Here is a 22,723-nt window from a genome sequence, read left to right as displayed (position 1 = left end):
GTACCAATCTAAATAAATTGACTGAGGTTTGCAAACACCTAACAACTACACAGCCCTATCATGTTTCTTGAAGACTGGCAATGACGCTTTCTGAAAAATGTGTGGCAAATTAATCAGACCAGAAAATTCCTCGGGATACTACAGATCTAGGCCGTAAGTGTTTAGGCACACAAAGAGCAAGTCTTACCCATCATACCACACAGAGATAAAACGTAGACAGTCAAGGTATGAATCAGGCTACATTCCTGTAGAAACCACTGCAGACGTGCCTATTATGATGTAACAGTGTGTTAATCTTTCCTCTATTCTGGTTGCAAAACTCTGAATATTCGCAATTAGTAGTACATTACTGTATCCAGAAAGAATCCTTAAATAAAACAGTTAATTCGTTTAAAATCGAGATGTGACATTATTTGAGCGTGTAACTCAGCAGCGCCATGTAAGGACCCCGAGTGCTTGCTGGATTTTTTTTTTTTTTGAGACACATACTAACACCATAATCAAAAGCAATTTTGAGCTCAAAACTGACCTCAAGGTTACAAGACTCTATGGCAGACTGCTCCTTTCCACTGGAAATACATTGTGCAGCCAAGACGTTAGCGCACACACACCGGATGGGCCACAGGGCTAATTAAAAAGTAGCTTTGGTGCTCGTGTCTGCTCCAAGAGCAGGTTAGTAAACCAAACTTTAAAAAGTAATGAAACAAAGTGCTACAGGAGCAGACAATTCCCACAAAAACAAAGCAGGGCTCAGAGTGATGAACAGTTCTATTCAGCCTCTGTGCCTTTGAGTTCCTGACCTGTGATGAGCTGAAAAATGAAAGAACAGCTACAATCAGCTGCAACTAAGCTGAACATCGGGTATTTTTTAACTGGAAGTTAAAAATTTCTCTCGTAACATTAGTCTCATCCATCAGCAGATTTTAAAACAAGACTTATAATGACCAACCTTGGGGTATGTCAACCACTGGGCTTCTGAATTACACCACTGCCTCCACAAAGCTGTTTCCTCAAACGAATAGCCTACCAATAAAAAAGAGTACTTGGCCTTACCAGTTACCAAACAGTATTGCAAGGTCTCCCATCCCAGTGCGACTCATCTCACACATGGGCTGCACGCTATGGATTCGTCTACATTTTTCCCCTTGAGCTGCATTCCCTGCCTGTCTTCAAGTTTTACATCGAGCCTCCTACAGTTTCGTTTATTTATTTGCCACAAGAAGGAGAAAGGGCACCTGGGTGTTATTTCACTTTCTAAAATGTCACCAGCAAGTCACAGCGACTGGGGCTGGGATCAACAACGAGGAACTGCAAAGCTGAAATGCTAACGCGATGGGAAGTGAAAGCTCTGACACTGTGCAGGAAACATTTCACACGGCTGAGTAGGGCTTCCATCTGAAAGCTCCTCTCCTAGCAAAGCAGATGAAAAGTCCAGTCCTTCCAGTAACGATTTGAGTCTTGCAGCAGGAGCCTAACAGCGCTCTGGGCTCCTCCCCTGGCTGGCTGCCCTCCCTACAGGAGCAAGCACGGTGCCATTCCTCTCTTCTTTCACCCCTCCCAAATGGGGGAGCGCTGCCTTTCTGCTGCACACACAGTTAAGTTCCCCACTATATTTACGTCTTAGCAGCCTGGTATATTGCAGCCAGGCTGAAACACGAAGTGAGAAAGAGTGAAACCCCAACCTGCAACATACAACAGATTTTCCCCCATGTGCAGTTGTCACATCAGAGCCACCACACCTTCAATATGCTACTAAAACCCTTCTATGGGGTGAGATCTGACTTAGGATTGCATCTGTTGTTTTGTTAAATTAAAGCTGCATCTTTGTTTTCTGACATTGGCGAAGATCTCTCTCTAACCTTTAATAATGAACTCCAGCTAAAAAAAAGGAGGTGACACGGAAGAAATGCATGCGCTGAAATTGAGTGAAGACCACCAACCTAAGGGAAGCCCTCCTTGCACTGCAGATATGCAGCAGCTAGTTTTATCATCAATCCAAATAACTGACCCTCTGTAGACCTATTTATTTCCCTGCAGTTCAACACAGGTACAACCATTTGGGGACATACTAGAAATCAGTCCCTGAGCACAAGGGCAAAAGGTTATTCCACAGAACTGCACAATTAAATATTTTAAATCCTGCAACACAAGAAGAAGACGGCATTCTCTAATGCCAATAGCATCCACAAAGTTCATTCACTCAATCCCTTTTCCTTGTTCTCTCTTGTTCATTTACTATTAAGGTCAACAAAACATGTCCTTTGTCTCATTTCTACAATAGCACTGCGAGTTAATGTCACTGTTATTTCCTCTGCTGCTCCTCTTACACTCCGTGGTTTTGGGTGTAGGTTTCTGCAAGGGCATATTGAGATATGAGATAAAACAAGAAAGCGTGAACTCGCCTGCCACATGAATTTCCTCCGAGGAACACACCACAGCACCCAGCACAGCAAACTCCAGCACGATCATGCAGCCCTCAGAAATTGGCTACTTTAACCCCTTCTCTAGGTACAACGCCCTAGCATCGCCACTTGTCACTGCACAGGACTAACAGAGCATTACAGAAAATCAGAAACTACCTCTCTCCCCCCAGAGGCTCCACACTCCTCCCCTGTTCATTGTGCTCATCTGGTAAGTAGCCCTGATTCTAATCAACCGCCCGTTTTAATCGTCTTTTTGTTGGTTTTGGTAAATGGAAAGAAAAGAAAGGTAAAACAAGGCAAGGGCTTGTAAGGAAAGAGCTGGGAGAACAAATAATGATGTGAAAACCATTCAGACAAGCAAATACCCTGCCCTAGCATACAAGGAAAGCTATAGCTCATATATGACACAACTGCTTCAGGACAGTCTTAATCAACAAGCTCTAGAAATAAAGACCAGATATTCTCAAAATCTTTGCCCTTCCTCTCCAGAAGGGTGTAATCTTTTCCAGGCTGGTGAATTTAAGATGGATTTTGGACAACTCTCCATTTCAGTGTGCAAGGCCAGCGACAGCGAGGTTATCCTACCCCAAAAGCCGAGAAGCATGGGGAATTTCAGGGGATGCATTTGTATAACAACAGCATCTTTTTAGACAGATTAGCCACCGGATCCCCCACAGTGCCCCCAGCCAAGCTGGGGGCGATGGCTGGAAAGATTAAAAACGTGGGCAAAAATCACACAGAAGTCATCTGCCCCTTCCCTCGAGGGGCTCCCAGGGGCTCGCAGTGTCTGCCGGCTGCGGCTCCCCTGCAGTTGGGGAGTTTATGGAAATCAGCATCGCCCCACGCTGCTGGTGCCTCAGGGACAAAGGGCGCTGCTGCTGCCGGAGCGCTGCTCGGGCAGCTCCACGGCCACCTCTCTGCAGCGCCGCTGGTTTGGGCAGACAAACTTAGCTGGAGAGGGCTCTTTGTGCTTATTTATGGCTGAGGAGATGAGTGAAAATTTATGGGACTTTTCATCCTAATTAAAAGCAGAAGTCGTCTAAGAAGAAACAGATTTTCAGAAAAGGGAACTTCTAAAGGAAAATGTGTTGTAAGGATGTTTATGGGCTCCAGTATTTGTAAAGCTGAAGTATGTAGTTCATTTATGTTTGTACTTCTGCTTACGCTTTTCATAGGACATTTCAAAAACCCTCAAGAGCTCCCACAAATCTGGAATAATATATGCCCTAATTACTCAACAGCACTGGAGCTCATGGGTTATGGGAGAGACTCCAGAGTCAAGGGGCCGGCTCCTTGGCTGGCTTACAGCAGCCTGGCCCTATCTCACACAGCACTCGGCACTCAGAACAAACAAACTTGGAGTATTTATTCAGTAAACCCGGCTTGTCTGGGTGAACTCAAACATGGGGAGAGTTCTTGTGAAGTGAGGCTATTTAGGAACACACGCAAAGAACTGCAGCAGAAGTTAACTGCTTTGGACTGACACCCACAATTACGTTCCTGGCTCTCCAAAATTCTAGCTATCTTACAGAGAGACCTCCTTTAAAAATTCTTTATATTTCTATTATACATTGTTATTTTTCTATTTCTCATCCTCTGCACTGCCACAGCTCTTACAGACCACATTACTTTATCACAGACCCTTTTTCTTTTCCCTTTCTGAGTACCTGTCTTCGAAGAAGACAGAGCATTGCTCCACCTGAAGGGAACATATCTGCCATTCTTCTTCTTGTCCACAAGAGAAAGACAATTACAGTCCCTTTTTTATACTTGGCATCATGGCAAAACAAGATTGATACTTATTTTGGAATGATTACTCCTTTATTCATAAATCTTGTCCAGAAAATCTTGTTCATTTTGCCAGCCCACAGGCACACTATTGTAGGAAATGCATATTAAATTCACTTTTTTTTTTTTTTTTATCATTTAACTTTGGCTCCAGCTCAAGGAGTTTTAGATTCATAACAAGAGCCCTGTTTCCAATATTGATTTTTGGCAAGGAAAAATGCTAATTTATCAGAGGTCCTAAAATACAATGATTTTTCCAGCCCAGCTACAAAATTTTACCTACCTACAGAGGAGAGATTTTTCATTAGCGTATGACAGATCAGCAAGTGGAGGAGCCCCATTAGTTACAAGTCAGGTTTGCCTCTGGTCACTGAGCACATTTCCACACCCACGAGCTGAACCACACATGAATTCCCAAGCAGAAGCAATACATGCTTCAGTGCAACCCTTTTGCTGATCTTAGTGCAGAAATGGATCTCTCTCAGGATGCCGGATTCTCGATGGCAATCACATAAGTGGCAAGGTATATAACCGTCACCTGTGGCGTTGAGCTGAGCTGTTTATGAAAAAGAAGCCGCTGAAGGTGCTTTTCTAAATCTGACACTTTGGTCCCCAGCCTGAGAGCACAAGCGCATCCGCAAAGCACCGGGCGGACCAGCGGAGCGCTGCTGGCACGAGCTTCCGCGCATTGTGTAACCATTACGCCGAAACGCCGAACCTGCCTGTACACGCACCGAGGGTTTCTGGCGTGGGAGCTGCCTCCTTAGTGGGGACCATCTGTTTCAGGGTTTCACAGAGCTGCATTGAGCTGGCACAAAATTAAAACAGGCCGTGAAAAGAGCTTTACAGGGTATATGAGGGTATATAAACCTGCGAACAGTCAACAGCTCAAGGCTGATGATTACCTAGCACTTTGCTGTCACTCATACCTGTCCTCCTTCCCACTGCGCCTGCTGCACCAGAGACCACCTCCACGCTGCAAATCAGGCGACTCAACACCCAGCACACGTGCCCATGGCACCAGCTAAGGAGCTCTGAGCAAGTAAAGGTGGTCCTGGGCAGCTCCGTTCGGTGACAGCACCCTGTACAGCCCCATCAAGCACACAGAACAGATACACGATTCAATGAGAGAATCCTGCAAGGCCACCAAGATCATCTCTAACAACTGGGAAGCCAGGGCAGGCTGGGCCACAGGCACGCGGTACGGCAGGGCTCAGGGTGCTCCAAGCACGGAGGTGCTCGTTCCTGGGCTGCCTCACAAAGCAGAAAGCAAGCAGGCTGCGTGGTGCAAGTAGCACTGACCTGGCTCCGGATGACCCGCCCGGCTCTGCAGGCCTTAGGGACTTTTTGCAAATTTCTTGACACCCATGAGCTAGTCTGAGTTATCGGAGACGCTGGTTTCCGGTGCTCAACAAGAAAGATGTAAAGTCAACAGAATTTGATGAGCTGCCAGGGATTCGACTGGGCTGCAAAGACTTTGATATTTTACAGAAGCTCAGAATAAAAATCAGCAGCCGCTGTTGCCAAGTGCGCGTTACTGCTTTTATGAAAAATAAAAATCTTTCAAGAACAAATAAAACAAAACAAAGACATCTCATCCTCCTGCACTTTTGTTCCAAGGTACGCTCAGACAGGTTGGTTCACTGCCTACCCATTTGCCATATGCTTTCAAGTTTATTCACTCCTGCATTTTAGCCCCTTTCATTTCAGAAGAGGAACAGCTGCACAGATGTTCTATAAATAAACTGCATAATTTATTGGAAAAGGTTTTTTGTTTATTTTTTAAGCTACCACATACTCCCAATTCCTTCCTTTACTGTACTCTGCAGAAGTGACTCAAGTTCAACTGCAGCTTGGGTTTGTCTATATGATGAGCCCAACGTTATAAACAACTCCAACTTTTTAGCCATTAATAACTAACTGTAAGTACTGATTTTATGTTCGTTGTAACTACTTTCTAAGTATGTTAGGTCTTTAATTGAGTTAGCTATCAGAAATTTGAAAAATGGTCCACAGGCAACTTAAATGATATATACTGAAACCTCAATATGTAGCTAATTTCTAATTTTACATTTATTTTTCAACAAATCAGTGCATTTTCAGATAGACAGGCCTCTCATACTATTACCAAAAAGACAATCTGTTTTGTCTGCTCAGAGTACACAGACAGACCTGTCTGACTAAAATCACCAATCTCATTTGTGTGTGCAGGAAGTGTGACAAATGGCTAGAGTAGTTTATCGCATATATGTAACAATCAAGTCATAAAGAGAATAAGATATTAACCTCCATAAACAAACTAGCATTCTATTTCTCAGCATAGCGGAAGTATACATTCAGTAAGATAAGGATATGGATCACATGCTACTGATGAGATAAGGAGCCTGCAGAAACAGTACAGACACAGATATGTCTCATGTTATCCATGCCAAACTACGTGCCTTTCAAAACTTTATTTTGGGAAATTGGTTTATAAGAAATTTTGCCTGTGACCTGCTCAGACAGACTGTGAAACTACACGCCAAGTCACTGTTAGCACCGCTTTGGAGGCCACAATTTTCAAATGTAGAAATTAAATCTGCGTGCAGCTGAAGTTAACCAGAGGTCTTTGTTAACTTCAGCGACACCGGGATTTCAGTTATTGCAAGCATGGTCCTTATTTAGGCTCCGTGGGAAGCCTGAAATCAATGAAGTTGTTGGAATATTCAGCACTCAGGAGCTATTATGCAGACCCTTGTATTTAATTTTCTTAACTTCAGCTCCCAGGCCCCCAGCTTGCCGAGGCAGGTGGTGCCAACCTGTGCTGAGCACACAGGCAGGCCTTGCCTGGCTTGCCTGACTGAAACCTTGGACTGAGACTTTTCACTCAAGAGACCTACGACAGGTTCCAAGTGCTCTTTCTGCAAATGCGCATTTCCTTAAAACGTCCTTTTATTTATTTACCAGCGTTTCTGAAATCAACCTGGTCTGCAAGGACAGCTGAAGGAAGCGAATGGTGAAGCGTGCAGATTTGAAGCAAGCTAATTAAAAAATGAACACGCACAAAATAGTTTGTGGTATTTAAACAGCTGCTTATGAAACCCGGTACAAGCACTTCACAGAGTAACGATATATATCATCATTTTGCAAGTGACAGTCTTCAACGACACAAGCCGTGCACAGATATCAGGAGGATATCAGGCAAGTACAAGAAACGGTGTCTCCACCGTGCCTCCTGCTAGCACTACTTCTTAACATGCTTTCACCATGTCTGGCAAACAACCTATTTGATGTAAACAGGGGCAGAGCCAAAATACTGACTTAGTGTTTCATATACAGCTGCTTTCACGAGAAAATGAAAACTGTTACAGGATATTACGGACAACCCCTGGTTTGGGGCCAGTCTTCTTGAACTGGTGGTTTGAACATCTCTGCCACCTGGGAGAATCAGCTTCCAGAACAGGTTTGGGCCAGCGAGGTCTGGCAGTGCTGGAAGTGATAGTCTCTGCCTTATGCTGAATCAATTTGGAGCAGCATCGGAGTCTTAAGGGAAACGGTCAGCCTCAACAGCTGGTAGTTGGTGAGGCAGAAGGCAATTTAATAGGGAAAATGACAACCCAAAAGGAAAAGCAACCCCAGCTCACACTGCTCATGATCTCAAAATACTGCCTTGGCGCGCAGAAAGCTCTTACCTCCCTTGACAGGTTATGGGTTGGCTAAATAAAAGAAACTTGTCCCCAAACATGCACAGAGAAGGAGCTAGAAATCTTCTCAGAATAATTTATCTGAGAGACAGAAGTAAATTTCTTAACATTCAGTGATGGTGGAAAACAGTCCTATGATTTACTGGCCTAGAGACTCTAAAAAGAACTCTTCGGCCTTTTTCCATTAAGATTTTGAAACCTATGTTACAGCCAGTGGGAAACTGTTTCATTCCCCAACCATGCCCTCAGTCATGAAATCTGTGAAGATGATTCATTATTATTCATGTGGTGCCACAGGCATGCATGGCATTTTACAGACAAAAAGAAGATACAGCATCTGCCTTTAGAAGCTTAGGTGGATCCAGCTGTTCACGTACAGGGGGAGCAGCACTCAACTGGTCTGCAAGTACAGATTTAAATCCCTGTACGAGAGCAAATGTTCCTCATCACTCGGTGAATTAAGTAACGATACTCACCTGGGATGCTGGAAAGCTTTTCACAGAAGGATACTTAGGAGACACGTGTCATTACTGTCTAAAAATTTGTGACAACATTCGTAATACCATAAGACTTTTCAAGTCGTGCTATTTTTTAAAGCATTTGTGATTTAAATGTGCCTAGCTTTGTATTATGTATTTCTGATAATACATATGATAGCGTGCAACAGTGTTGCTATGAAATCAGAATATAAATTGTGAACTGCCTAGCAATTAATTCATTCTCTGTGCATACAGCACCAGGTAGGACCTCACGGGTTCCATCAAACATCTCCAAACAAATTATTTAAAGAAAATAATTCATATGATTATCACGAAAAATTGTGTACCAGTTCTCTCATCAGGTTCCTAAAGGATATAAAGTTTACTCATTTTGATTGATGGAAAGTGAACAGCTATGGCTTTTGATAAGAGTTTTAGACCATGCGTCTAGAAGGCAAAACTTTATCATGGCAAAGGTCATGAAAAAAGCAATTATTGTCAATAAGTGTAGGCAGGAATTGTTAACTGCACGTAGATGTTCTCATTCAGATTTGCATACAAGATTAGCAAACACCTTTACCTACAGCCTTTGCACCAGTAATGAGGGAATACATGATTTATTGGCTGAACAACCAGGATACCATAACGGATATCTACATACCATACATTGGTTATGGGAGGCAGATACAGTGTGATTCCAGGAATTTTCGTGTTGACATTGCTAAGCCACTCATACCCTCTCCTATTTCTTCATTAATACATGCAATAACATCTATGTGCCTGCCTTTTTGGACCACTGAGCAGCAAAGGTACCCAAATAAACAAATAACTATACCATCTCTATGTGAGGAAATGTCATTATAGTACACACAAATAAGGTACATGTGAACAGAAATGGTCAATTCAACATCACTACTGCACTGTATACGTATGTAGATGTGCCCTGGCCCTGCACCACCAGCCCTATAGCACTTATACCTGGGACCAGCAACACCGTCCTCTGAAAACAAGGGATTTTTTTCTGCTACAATGTCTTGTAACTCAGAGCTTGTAAACAAGAGAGTATTGACTTTTTGTTCAGACTGGTGAGGGTCACAATTCTTCTTAAAGTGCAGTAATTTTCTCTTTGATTTTTGTATTTAATGCACAAATGACAACCTATGCAGGGTTGAGCGAGAGAGGAGAGGAGGGAAACATCTCCCACCGGTGTTGAAAACTCTCCCCTCTCACATCTTCTAATTCTCAGGAGATGGCTATCTAGCACAAATGCACCATAAAACAACCAAAAACCCCTTCCTATAGGCATAAAATTAAACTCAAGGAGCCCCCAGACTCCGAACGCTCTCTCACGTCAGAGCTGTCCCTTGCCACGTGCATGACAGGCCTCTTCTCTAAGCCTATTTTTTACGTTCCACATTTCTTTCGTGTCAGTGGATATGCAATAGGTAATGTAAACCTCTGCAATCAACATCAACAGAAGTGAAAGAATTAGCTGTAAAATGACTTACGGAGTAGCCTCTTCCTGAAAGCGATTGAGCAGAACTCTGTGGGAGGAAACAATATGCCACAGTAAGTAATGCAAGAGATTCTGTGTAATGTAAGATAAGATCATTTTGAGATTCCCTCCCCCAGCCCAGTATTCCTTAGGGGAAAACTTCACCACCAGAGCGCCTCAAATTATCTTCTGACATTCTGAGTGCTGCCACAGGAGTAACAGCAAAAGAGCATTTCCAGGTGAGGGCTCCAGGGCTATTTCAGACAAGGGTTTCATAAACTACAGCAGAGCTTCGACAGCGCCTTCCAACTAAGGTAAAAGCTCTCAGAGTGGGATACATCTTCATAGAAACAGCGACTCAAGGATGCACTGAAGTATGTGTTTTCAACTGGCCCTCTTCAGTACGTAATGGCAGCTTCCACGGAACAGCACGCAGGTACAAGGATGCTCTCCTGAAGCAGGCTGCACATTTTCCCTCACCAGCTCCAACTCATGTAACCATACACCCCACTTTCCACTCCCCTCCTATGAATTCACGAGCCTCCAGCCTTCATCGCTGCAGTATTACCATATGACAACTCTATCTGAGGCAACAATGGCACCAAAGCACTAATTTATCATCTCTCAGAGCTTTAATAAGCATTCTGTCCCTTTTGAATAAGTTAAATTATATTGTTTACTTCTGCTCTTCATTCCAGCTCCTCCTGCTCCTTTCTCTACCACATCCTTACCTCTTTCACAGGCTGCCAAATCATTTGGTTCTTTTCCTTTTTATTATACCATCTCCAGTCGCTTGGATCTCTTTCCCCTCACTACAACCCAAGACTGTTGAGCCGCTGTTTTTCGCTGGCAGTGGCTTTCTCAAAGCAGCTAAATGAATTCCACCTCTATCCGCAGCTGCTGCTCTGTGCCTTCTTTTTGGAAAGTAAAAAGGAGCCTGGAACAGTGGTGGCATATGACAAGGAGGGCGCTGCAGCACATGACCCGTACTCTGCAGGCCGATTTCCAAGCGTGATTTACAATCACGATGCCCTTGCTACGTGACTTTGTTAAACAGGATTCAGGGAGCCTTAGCAGCCCCATTTCCAAGACTGATGTTCTAGTGGGTACCAAAGCCTAAACAAAAATACTGGAACACTGCAGGCTGGTCTCGAGGATTGTTTGTCTTTCTGCAGCAGTGCCAGGTGTTGCCGTGTTACTAAATCACCAGAACAGCACAGTACCCCCAAAAGATTGATTAACACAGACTGTGGACTACTGCAAACTTTTGCAATTTTCCCCCAGTAAGATAACAGAGCCTCTCTACTACCATTTTCAAACCTTTTGATCAGAAAATAACCCAAATACATCCAGAAACCTTTCCAGACTCCTGCGCTCAGCACAAGACTCAATTCTTCTGTCCCTCAGCCTGTGCTCTGTGCCTTGCAACTGCCCCAGGCACCAGAGAAGCACTTTGCCAGCCAAGCGCCCATGCAGAGACGTTTCTGAGGTGCAGAAGAGACAACAGCAACTAGGTGAGCATGTTGCTGGGGGACGGGGGCTCCCAGCAGCCTTATCCCCAGCCTGCCTGCCTGGAACGGGGAGCAGCGTGCCCGGAGGAAGGCAAGCTGTGCATCCACACGTCTGCAGCCAATGTGGGACCAGGTGCCAGGGCCCATCCCCTGGCCTGGCACGCAGCGCGCACACCGCTGTCCTGCTGCAGCTCCAGGATCTCTGCTCTGTAGGAAAAGGGCAGCTCTCACAGGCAAGTCTGAAAGAGCAGTAACAAAGTGCTCCCAGGGTGTAACTTTTGGCCTTTTGCATATTACACATTGCTTTGGCCTCTGCCTTCAAATGCTGGAAAAAGATAGGGAGATATTTATAAACCTCTTTAATGTAAACTGCCCAGAAATAAGGCTACAGACTGGTGAAATGAAGGGCAGTAGCATTTATTTGTTTCTGAGAAACTAAGATGAACCTATCCCTCCTCCTAAATACATTAAGAAAACAAAACAAAACACTCATGGGATTCAGCCTTGTATAGAAAAAAGGTTAATAACAATATCCTGCTATCTACATAAGTACACTGAACAGCTAAATACAATTACCTGTTCTGACACTTGTGATAGCTCGAGCAGGCAGTTCACCTAAAGCGCACACAGAAACGACGAGAGGGTGAATTACCTGCTCTAAGAGATGGGAGGAGGAAAGGAGAAAAGGCAGCATTTCCTCTTCTTCCCCTCACTCAAGTTGGTTTTAACAAAGATCAACAAAGTCTAGCAAATTGGAAATAATAACCAAAAACAGAAACAGGAGGTTTCGTTAAAAGCTTCCCTCTAGGGAAACAGCCCCTCCAAGCAGTCTCACTTTAACACAGTTATTTTCAATCTTGGAGACTTGTGGACCCTCCAAAGAATTTTCCAGGGATGGAGCAGACCCTTGGATGACAAGTTCAAACAAGCTAACAACGACCTGCTTTTCTTAGATAACTTTCAGGCATCCCAAGCTGTCCAAGAACCCCAGGAATCTGTAGACCACTGATTTAAACCATTGAGTAGAAAAGAATAAACAAAGGCTGAATGCAGTGTTACATCAGAAATAATTAAAACTGAATGGCAATTTACGCTGGCATTTTTCACATCTAAGAACTTCTTTCTCCTTTACAAGTTTTAACATTACATTTCCTGGAAATCAGGGGGGGGAAAGCGTTTTCTTTCTACCCTCAGAATTTTTATTGCATGTATAAAGTTAGTAACCGGCGAATGCTTTGGATTCAACTTGCAGAATCCTTTCCAACAATTAGGTTTATGCACAGCCGTGCCCCACGCTCTCCAGAGCTGTTTGCATGCATGTTTCTGCACATCTAACAGACCGCTATTGCTCTCTCGGCTAGTGAGGAACACTGCGGGCTCTTTAGGGGACTCCATACCAAACTGCCACATGTAGTAGCCTTGAGAGCCCCAACTAACAGCAGCTACAAGCACCAGAGCAGAATAGTTTGCATGCAACTGTGATGGATGTTCCTAAGGAGAATATCTTTTGGGGTTGATATAAAAATAGTTCAATCCATATGTCTCAATACCCACATCAAATAACGAGGAAAGTAATCAATAGTGGCTGCAAATATAAGAAATCTTAGTGGAAGTTTAACTTGGCATCTACCCAAACTTCAAGCAACCTCCTTTGGTGGTGAATGAGTGCTTGTCTGGCAGGAGCAGTAACTGGTGCAAGCCTTCAGCTGCAATGCCTTATGCAGAGGCTCTCACCTACAGGATGGGGACACTTTCCTGGAACATTATCATAAAGTCCTTGCTCTCAAAATAGTTTATTTGCTATTCTGGTCATTTTTTGCCTCCTCTAAAAGCACGTCAAACAGCAAGGTATGGTCACCAGAGCACCCAGCTAAACACACATGCTAGTGCCGCCCTGACCAGCACTAACAGGTAGCTTTGGTTCACCCGTGACCAAAACCCCAACCCAACCCATCTCTCACTGCTTTAACCCTGGCACCACCAAAGAAAGGCTTGGTTCTGGCCGTCCCAAACTGGTCGGAGGAAGGCACCACGGGCAGGAGAGACGCAGCCAAAGACGCAATTCCAAGACAGAGCATTGTGACCCCACCTGGCCAACTGCCTGCAGGAAGAGCCGCCGCGCCCCGCATTTCCAAACGCCTTCCCATCTCCAAAACTCAGTGCTGAGACGCTGGGGATGAAGGGGACGGGGGGAGCACCATGCCCGTACCTCCCGCTGCTGCACCAAGCTCGCGGAGGCTGCTCCCACCATGGGGCGCGATCCCCAGAACGTCGGGGAGGGCAGGGCCCTCTGTGCTGGGCTGGAGCTCCGGCTTTCGTGACTCCCGGGGCTCTTTCAGCGCTGTCTGGAATGCCCTGAGTTTCTAAGGGAGACTGTTCCTAGTTAGGGGCAAAATGAGTGTGGTCTGTGCGTTTAATGACGCATAAGTGGAACTACAGTGCTAGATGGCATTTGTGCATAAAGATAAATGGCTTATAATATTTTGCAGATGATGTGCTCTTTTACAGCTAAAGATTTTTGGTTCCTTTTAAGCCCAAGGTTAAAAACAAAACCAGACAGCACAGACAAGACATTTCAGTTATGTCACAGAGTGAATTATTTCTACCCTGGGATAGCTCTCATGTTAATTACACTGGCTGTAAAAAAATACACCTTTCTGGCAGCAAAGACAAAATCCTACCGCTGAAAAACTCAACTATCCCCGCAACGTCCTTGAGAGTTTGAGTTGCACTGCAATTTTATTTAAAAGATCTCTTCCTTTACTCGTTATCAACACCATGATTGCAATTTAGAAAAGAAAATTACGACAAAATCTCACCAATAACCTTCAGGAGGTTTTCCAAGATTGTCTATTAAATTGATGGGAAGAGTTATTTCCTTTGTATAAACAAAAGCATGGCCTTCCACTGCTCTCATGATGCAAAACAAATCAAGATGCTCTCTGTTCAGTTTCTTAAAGCCACTGGGTTATTTATTGAACTGGAAAGACAGTAAGAAGGGCTTTAAAATACAGTAACGTCAAGGTAACAGGACACCTCGAGCCAATTCCACACTCTCAGTGGTTCGGAGAGACTTTAACTTGGATCTTTTACATCCTTGATATATGAACTAACCATAGAGGGATTAGATAAAAAGCAGGTGATGGCAGCGTGACCGCAAAATCAGCTCTCTGTTTTTTGGTATTCAATTCCTTCCTCTTTGGCTACAAGACCTAAATTAGCATATTCCAGAAATGTCAGGAGTTCATTTCAGCTTTTCTGATATGTGCCACTTGTGTTGGCTGACACCAAGAATACATTGAACAACTCTACAGTCTCAGCTGTTGAAATAGCTGTTTTGGGCAAATAGCTATTCATTTGGACAAAGGACAGCCCCCAAAAGAGCCTCCTAGCACTATTATTATTATCATCCCCATGTCAGTGTGAAAAACGATGCAGAAAAAGACTTAGACGTGTCCAGTGTTACCCAAGGAGTCCTCAGCAGAGGAAACATATTTCCTGTCTCCCATTTTGCAACTAATTTTTCCTTGCTCAATCACAGGCCCAAACTCATCATATACCATGTGCCTGATTTGTTTGTCTAGCATTATAATTAATAATATGGAAAGAACATATAATAATATGGGAAGAACAAATTTTCAAATTACATTTTATAATGTTTGTTCAGGATGAAAACTCACCTTAGCTGTATCTGTCTTCCACTAGTTCTCAATTGCCCCAATTGGGTGATCAGACCGGACTCAGACACGAGGAAGCACGTATGTTCGCTGGTTCACTTGGTCGCTTACAGAACACTTAACAACAGAATAATAGTTCAGCTTTGAGTACTGGAGAAATCCAGTACTGCCTTTCCAGGCATGTCTCTTATAAAACCTGTCTGCCTTGAGATGAGAAGGGTAAGTGGAGAGGAGGGCAAAAAGGGCCAAGGACATAGGATATATCCCAGACCTTAACAAGAAGACTCTTAACGCAATTTATTTCTATATTCACACCCCTGTCTGTTAATACAATGAGTGCAATTGACTTGGCAAAGGTCACAGAATGCATCTGATGTTCACTTGGATTAGAAACCAGGACCTGACAAGATAACCACAATACATGATGAATGATTTTGGATGTCATGCAAAACTTGAATGCGTTCCTTCCGTAACTCACTTATTTTATTATGTTGGATAAACAAAGGGGCGTTATTCCCCCCGGAAATACTGCAAAAAACGTTCAGTGAGATATCAAACTACACAAGCTCTAAACATCTGTAACTGGCTTGATAAGCTACAGAACCCAAACCGGCTTCCAACCAGAAGAGGAAACTCAGATTTCTAGAGCTGATGGCCACAGAGAACAGAAGAAAAACGGCCGCTGACCAGAAACACGCAAGCCATTTCTGCACAGTCACTCAGCCAGGAGCAGTATGAAAAGACTTCACCCTTTCAAAATGGGGTTCAGCGTGGATGACCTTCAGGGGTCCCTTCCAACCATTCTGTGATCCTGTGATTCATTCAGTGAATGCACAGAACGTCTGCAGGTGCTGTTCCCATTCAAACCATCACCCTTTGGACCGAATTCCCAAAGCCTCCTCCAGACTTTCCTCCAAGCTGTGCTCTACCACCCAAAGCTTCATGTAAATCGTTGAAACTTTGCTCGTAATTTCAGCTGCAGTGGAATGCGAGCATTCAGCATTTTGCAGGACACAAAGATAAAAGGAGATAGCACACTGTAGGGATATTAATTTTCTCTTCCAGAAGAAAGAGACTTGAAAGGTTTCATAGTACTTGTGTGTATATTCAAACCAGTTTCCCAAGATTCATGGTTTGATGAGGAGTCTTAAAACTAGCCTATATTTCACCAAGCTCTACATTGCTTATTCTGCTCTTCTGACCAGGAATCAGGTTCTAGCGTGTTACATGTAGGAAACAATGGACAGGATCTGCCCCAAAGAGTTTGCAGACAGCATTTTGCTATCCCAGGCCTTCTGAAAAACTCCTCTAGAGCACCACCCTCAGCATCATCCCTTACTACCTGCACCGAGCCTCTCCTGGTGTTAAACACACCGAGCTCTTCTGTTGTGTTGCGCCCTGCCTAGAGCCGAGACCAGGCATCCCACACGTCTCACAGTTTGTAAAGTGGATAAATGTGGACCTGTGGTGCAACTGTGGTCCAACTCTCACTTCAGAGGCTCTTTTGATCATGCTCCTGGCAAGGTACTTCAGCCTTAGGCACACGTAATGGACCTGCGGCTTTGTACCCTGCCGCTGCTTTAATCCCCCTGCCCCGGGAGGGAAAGCGTGGTAGAGAAAGTAGGAGGGAAGGGGGAGATAGGGACTGTGATGGCACACAAAGAAAGGCAGATCACAGTGAACTGTTTGAATCAGAAATCACAGAAATTATTTTGTATTCATCTACCAAAGAGAGAATTTTATATCTAGTCTATACAATATGCTAAATACTTATCAAAAAACATTTAGAGAGAGGGAAATCTCTGCATTTCCTAAAAGAATGCTTTCTGTTTATTACGTTTAAAGAAAAACAAACAAACATACGAGGATAGCATGATGGAAAATTAGAGAAGATTGCCTGGGGGATGGGAGATAAGAGGAAAAAGCTCTGAACAACTTAGAAGCAGCGCTTGCTGATTTTTTTTTTTTGTACAGCTCAAGTCAATCCCTTGAAAAGGAGAGTTTTGACTCTTAAGTGGCCAGCACCTCTTGCAACATATTTCCTAATCAGTGAGTATTTATGGTCGATATTTTATATTTCCAATTTCCCCCTAAGGGCTCGTGAGAAAGCAGCACACCTGCCAACCTTTTCAGCTGGGCCAATAATTGCCAATTTGCTCTTTGCCTTAGTATATCACTCAATTTAGCCCTGGCTGTGCCCTGCATACATCCTCATTCATCTCTGTGCCCCCATGACAATTAGAGTGTTAGCTTCAGCTAACTAGGGCAACTATTCTACTAGGGTTGGAAGACAATTATTAGTCTATTTTCCCATCTTGTGGCAACAAAATTGAGAATCCATGACAATTACATTCAGCAATTCTGCACTCTGCCGCCTGCTCCCCCTCCTTGCCCCCACCTTCCGAATATTTCAAATTATCACAGCTCTACTACCACATTCAAATTTTCCATGTTCACAGGGAGTGAGGCTTCTATTTAAATGATAATGAGGGACGATCCATTCAATTTAGTGAGGGAGAAAATCCATTAAAAAGCAGGCAGTTCTTAAGCTGATGGGTCAAGAAAAAGATAAAAACCTTTTTTTTAAAAGCCATTATACAAGGCTCCGTGTGGATTTTTGGACTGTTCAGAACATCAGAAAAGATTAGGACAATTACAGAACATGGGGAAAACCAAAACAAAATGCCCAAGCCTTCCACTTTTACTTGGGTCAACACAACAAAATAGCAATATGGCTTATCTGGCTCTTAATTCTCTGGTAACTTCCAATTACCTCACTATAAAGGACAGCAGAGGAAAATCCCATTTTGGAAAAAAGCTGTTGACTCTGCGTTGGTTGCAGAGGACCTGCAAGTACATGTGTAATAGGGATGTCAGCTTAATAATAGATTTTAAGGGAACTTTACATCAACACTGGGAACATAAACAAGTGGCAAATTCCCATCCCGTCCCCCAAACCACACAATCTGCTGTGCAAAGCTGGGTTAAAACTTCTCTGCTTTCCCATTCAGAAGTTTCATCGTCCAAAGGAAGAAACCAGCCTCAACAAATCACACCTCTGCAGCCAGCGATGATTTCACTTGATCATAATAAGCATTTTTCCCAATGATGCATAATAAATGGCACTCAGAGTAATGTCTGGAAAGACGGACTATACAACACAGACAATTACTGTTTTACTATGAAGTCACAGCACTCTCCCCCCACAGAAGTTTCATTGTGTCAAAGCAGCAGCAAAATGCTCTGCATTTTGTTGTGGATAGACTGATAGCTCTGTGTGTGCATGTGCAAGACACAATCAATCATTTGCTTCAGCTTTCTTTAGAGTGCAATTATTTCACGACAGACCGGGCCACCTCTTGACTTCATGGTCCATTAGAGACTAATGACATGCATTAATGTAAATAAAGAACAACTTACTGGCATCCCATTGAACAAGTCACCTCGAGAAACAAATCACACAGAGGAGCTAAGCTGTTCATAATAGCGCCTTCTAAATGGAGACCAACAATAAAGCCGGAGGGAGGACTCCCGTGCTCCTAAGGTGGCAACGCTGAACGCTGTAGCTGACACTTTCATGCACACATTTCCCACCACACCTGCTGTGTGTCACCGTACAGCAGCCAAACCTGCTACCTCCTGCCTCATTTACTTCATTGTTCGCCCAAGTTAATGGGAACAGGGATGGGAGGGAAAGGCAGCATGAAAAGAAGTCCTCAAGGCCAAATGCACCAAGAAACAGCAGGAGAGCTACTTGGGGATAGCGAGAAAGAGCCCAGGTGCCTGCAGCCGCAACACATCCATCTGCAAGGAACGCGGCCACCCCCAGCGCAGCCGCGTGCTAGAACCTCGATGTGTAACCACCAGCCATGAGGAGAAACCATCCGTGCCTTCCCTTTACATCCTTACTGCCCTGGGGCTTCTTAATTCTCAGTGCCACATGGAAGAGCTTGCCTCAGTTCAGCTGCCCACCACCTATTTAAACAGTGCCAGGAAATACAGCTTCAGAGCGAGCAGCGCAGGGACCAGGGGTGCTGGACAGAAAATCCTGCACAAATTGATGCTCAGCAGCACATCATCATCATCTCCCCCTTCCCTGCTCCCTCTCCACAAAAAAGAAAAAATCTGCTGCCTTATTCCTCCGCACACAAATGGGGAAAACCATCCAACCGCACCCGTGGGACTTGCTAAGACTTTCTGACAGTCACTAAATAGACTACAGAACATTTACTAGTACGCAAGGAAGCGTTGTACGTAATTAAAGCTAAATTGCACTCGTCAAGTAATGAACGAAGAGCATTCTGTGATTCATGAACCTTACTTTTCAAACTGTTTAATTACTAATTTAAAAAATTCTCATTTGCAACGGGTCGTCGGGTCACGAGAGCAACTTCAGCAAAGCTCTGAAGTGTGCCCTGGCCTTGAGGCACTGCCCAAATGTCCCCATTGACTAAGAAAAGAGGAGTGCCTATTTCCCCCTGAATTTCACTGGCTGATTAACTGCCTTTGAAGATTTCGAGGGAATTAGGCACTCAAATGCAATTCCTACAGGCTCAGCCTGTAACTTTGGGGGCAAAGTGAAAGGAGGAGAAAAAACGGGAAGTGCATTGGCTTAACAAGAAAAGTCTCCGAGACCACTTAACGCTTTGACCTAAGCTAATCGCTGGGTCTGAATATGTTATTCCTCTCCCACGCCCCCACAGCACCACACAGCAGCGCTATGAGGCACCTCTGGTCACATACCTGTCAAGAGCGGCCACGGGGAGGGAAAGGAGAGGATCACATCAATACATATGTACAAAATTGAGACCATTATTGCCTAATAACACTGCCAAAGACGCCCTGCAGTAGGGTGATTTGCCCCAGGGCCCCCTCCCCACCTGTCCCCCCGGCGGAGCGTGGGCTCGCAGTCCTGGATGCAGATCACAGGACAGGGTTATTTTTCTCTTCCTCCCACTGCGGGGGCTGTTTACAGCGCCCCATTCACACTCCAAACATGTAGAGAGAATTTTCCCCCGTCACATTTCCCTGTCAGAGCTGTCAAGCTGAATCCCGCTTTAATCTGCCAAAAGCACTTTTCTGCTGACATTTTTAATAAATACTTTCAGCTTTTAAACACATTTGTGGGAGCCATTTTTTCCCCTTTTTCTCCCTTCTCCTCCTGTAGAATGGGCTCTGAAAGCCTTAATAGCAAATACATTACACTTATCAAAGGCTTTCCCCCCCTCTTCCTTTTGCATCCTGAAGCGGAGGTAGTGTTTTCAATTTTAAAGCTAAATTAACTGTCCAATTGAATTTAGCTGGTGTGAGCCGTTTTCTGTGACAGGTTTTAGTTATGAAGCATATTTTACATTAATAGAACTCAACATGAAAACCACTCGCTCTGGGATTTCTGTGGCTTGCCATTGAAATGGCAAATTTAATATTTCAGACATGCTCGTGCCAGCGTTTGATTATTGTTCTTCATTTAAATCTCTCCTAACGGGAAAGGTCCTAATTAGTAAAAAATCATGTTTTAATGAAGGCGAAATGCTAATTGCTAACACAAAAAGCCTTCATATAAAATTATCCCAGCACTGCCATTGATTTCTTGGTGACTCAAAAGCCCATTTGTGTGTTTACACACTAAGGCACCATTTGCTTTTGTTTTATCATAACATTTCACTCAACGTACCATCAAATTTCCTGAGAGAAAGACAGCTCTCCCCCAAAACCTTTCATAACTTGGAGGCAGGAAGCATAAAATTAGATGAACTGACTTTGCTCCCAAACTACGTAATTACGTGCAGTAGCTAAAACCAAAAATACTGTAAAAAGCTTTTTAACACAACTTCTTTGAGAAAAGAAAACAAAACATCAAGCCGTTTTTCCCTGAGGAATAACAATTCCATTTTGTTTTCCCATTTCTGATCTTTCGCTTATCATATTATTTGCACCATGATTATAGTGTTTGCGAGGCAGCTCAACCACTTATGCCATAACACTCAATCATGACATAAAAAAAAGTTATTACACAGTGACCTCTGGATGCCAACATTTGTTCAGCAAGATTTATGAAAAGCCATGTCAGCAGCGGGAATTGCTGCAATGAAGCGATGCTTTCTCCTGAATGGTACTTACATCACTGAGACGGTCCCTTGAGCTGCTCCGCTGAGAGCTTGTGGCCTCCCTGATGCTGTCCTCCTCGCTATTTCTGCCACTTCTGCTTGTAGGGACCTTCATCTAGAGGGAGAAGAAGGAGGGGGAAAAAGGAGATTTTCAAGCACTGCCACCTGTTCCCGAGGTCGCCAACAGTGGTTTATCCAATGTTTTACTCCTATGCCCACAGCACCGTGTAAGAGGATGCTTTTGAACTCATGGGGCTTCTCTGAAGTTGGGCTTGACCCCATGTGTCCACACTCCCTCTCGTAAACGTGTGAGGAAGGGGCGCTTTTAGCACTCCTGGAGGCAGGCCAGGCCGCGCCACAGGCCCAGGGCCCGACGCGGTGAGGGGAGCAGGCAGACAAACCCACTGCACTTTTTGCTACCAGCAAACCTCATCAGAGTTTGAGCACTGTGACTTGCTGCTGGACCACGGCTGATTCAGGCGGCCTTCAAGCGTTTAGGCCGCGATGGGTTTCCTCAAGGGGCTCCGGTCAGACGCAGCCATTGCGCTGCAGCGGCCATGGCTCTGCCCTCAGGTTTAGGGCGTCCCTGGAAAGCCTAACACTGGCACCTGGCGCTCACTGTTCCCCTTCCGCCAGGAGGTTCTTCACCTCTTCCAAGTTGCAGGCTGAGGCCTGGACCCTCGAAGGGGCCCAGACATGCCCCAGGGCCACCACCCCTAGCCAGCACACTGAGAGGCCCCTAGCCACCACACTGAGAGGCCGGCACCTGCCTAACAGGCCGGTGCCCAAATGCTGAGGGAAGGGCCTGAAGCACCTTGCTCAGGGGCATCTGAAGCACAGCGTGATTAACTCTTACAGCCAAGGCTGGTTCTCTAACCACTAAATCATCCCTCCGGAAGTTTTGGTTCAGTTTGTACATAGGACACTAAGTGAGAATCGACAATGTTTGAAATCACACAACTTTCCACTTACATCTGCAAAGCGTGTTACCAGGGGAGGAGAAGGATAGGATAGATATGTCATTCACAGCTTCATTCCTGGGCTCATTTACTAACAAATTATTCTGTTAATTCCCTTGTGAAATATTGGGTGGAAAGAAGTGTTTAATTTATTAATAGGTTCTATTCATATCAGTTTGGTTCCATTTAAATTACACTATTTAAAATGTCGGCTTGTACAAATTGGTACTTTTTAATGGCAATAAAATCCCCTTGTTTCTTCCCATCCTATTTCAGTACAGTCTCCAGCTCCGAGCTAGAAGGGTTTGCTCGCGGGGCTCTGGCAAGCCCCACATGTCCAAGCGGCTGTGCCGTTTGGCAGGGCACAGGCACAGTGCTGGCACCGAGACCACGCTGATCTCTGCGCTCCCACCGATGTTGGGTATCACTGCCAGCTAAGCGCCTCTATTACTATGAATATTTTAATACAGCATTCAGGATACTATGTGCAGAATGATCTCCAGTACTCATCTAGCTTGCAGTACGCAGTTGGGTATAGGCCTGTATATTAAAAGACAGAGGCAGTCTCACACTTATGTTCAGGCGACAACCCATTTCTGGT

General features: G+C 44.5%; 1 protein-coding gene across 25 annotated transcripts in view; it reads right to left on the bottom strand.

The window, feature by feature from the left end:
* FBRSL1 (fibrosin like 1) overlaps positions 1 to 22,723 on the bottom strand; it is a 519,147-nt gene that overhangs the window by 272,830 nt on the left and 223,594 nt on the right. For 18 of the 25 annotated variants that reach the window (XM_083803984.1, XM_083803995.1, XM_083804008.1 and 15 more), the window contains 2 exons: positions 21,177 to 21,278; positions 9,882 to 9,917 (listed from right to left, as the gene is read on the bottom strand). The exons of 2 other annotated variants lie outside the window; for them this stretch is intronic. In XM_083803984.1, coding sequence (XP_083660110.1) covers positions 9,882 to 9,917; positions 21,177 to 21,278 — 138 coding nt within the window. The remainder of the gene's footprint in view (positions 1 to 9,881; positions 9,918 to 21,176; positions 21,279 to 22,723) is intronic. 5 more of the 25 variants (XM_083804004.1, XM_083803985.1, XM_083804000.1 and 2 more) reach the window with 2 other exon arrangements.

The sequence above is a fragment of the Anser anser genome (assembly GCF_964211835.1).
Source record: "Anser anser genome assembly, chromosome: 18".
Classification (NCBI taxonomy): domain Eukaryota; kingdom Metazoa; phylum Chordata; class Aves; order Anseriformes; family Anatidae; genus Anser; species Anser anser.
The sequence above is the reverse complement of the archived record's forward strand: the minus strand, read 5'-3'. Positions and strand labels throughout refer to the sequence as shown.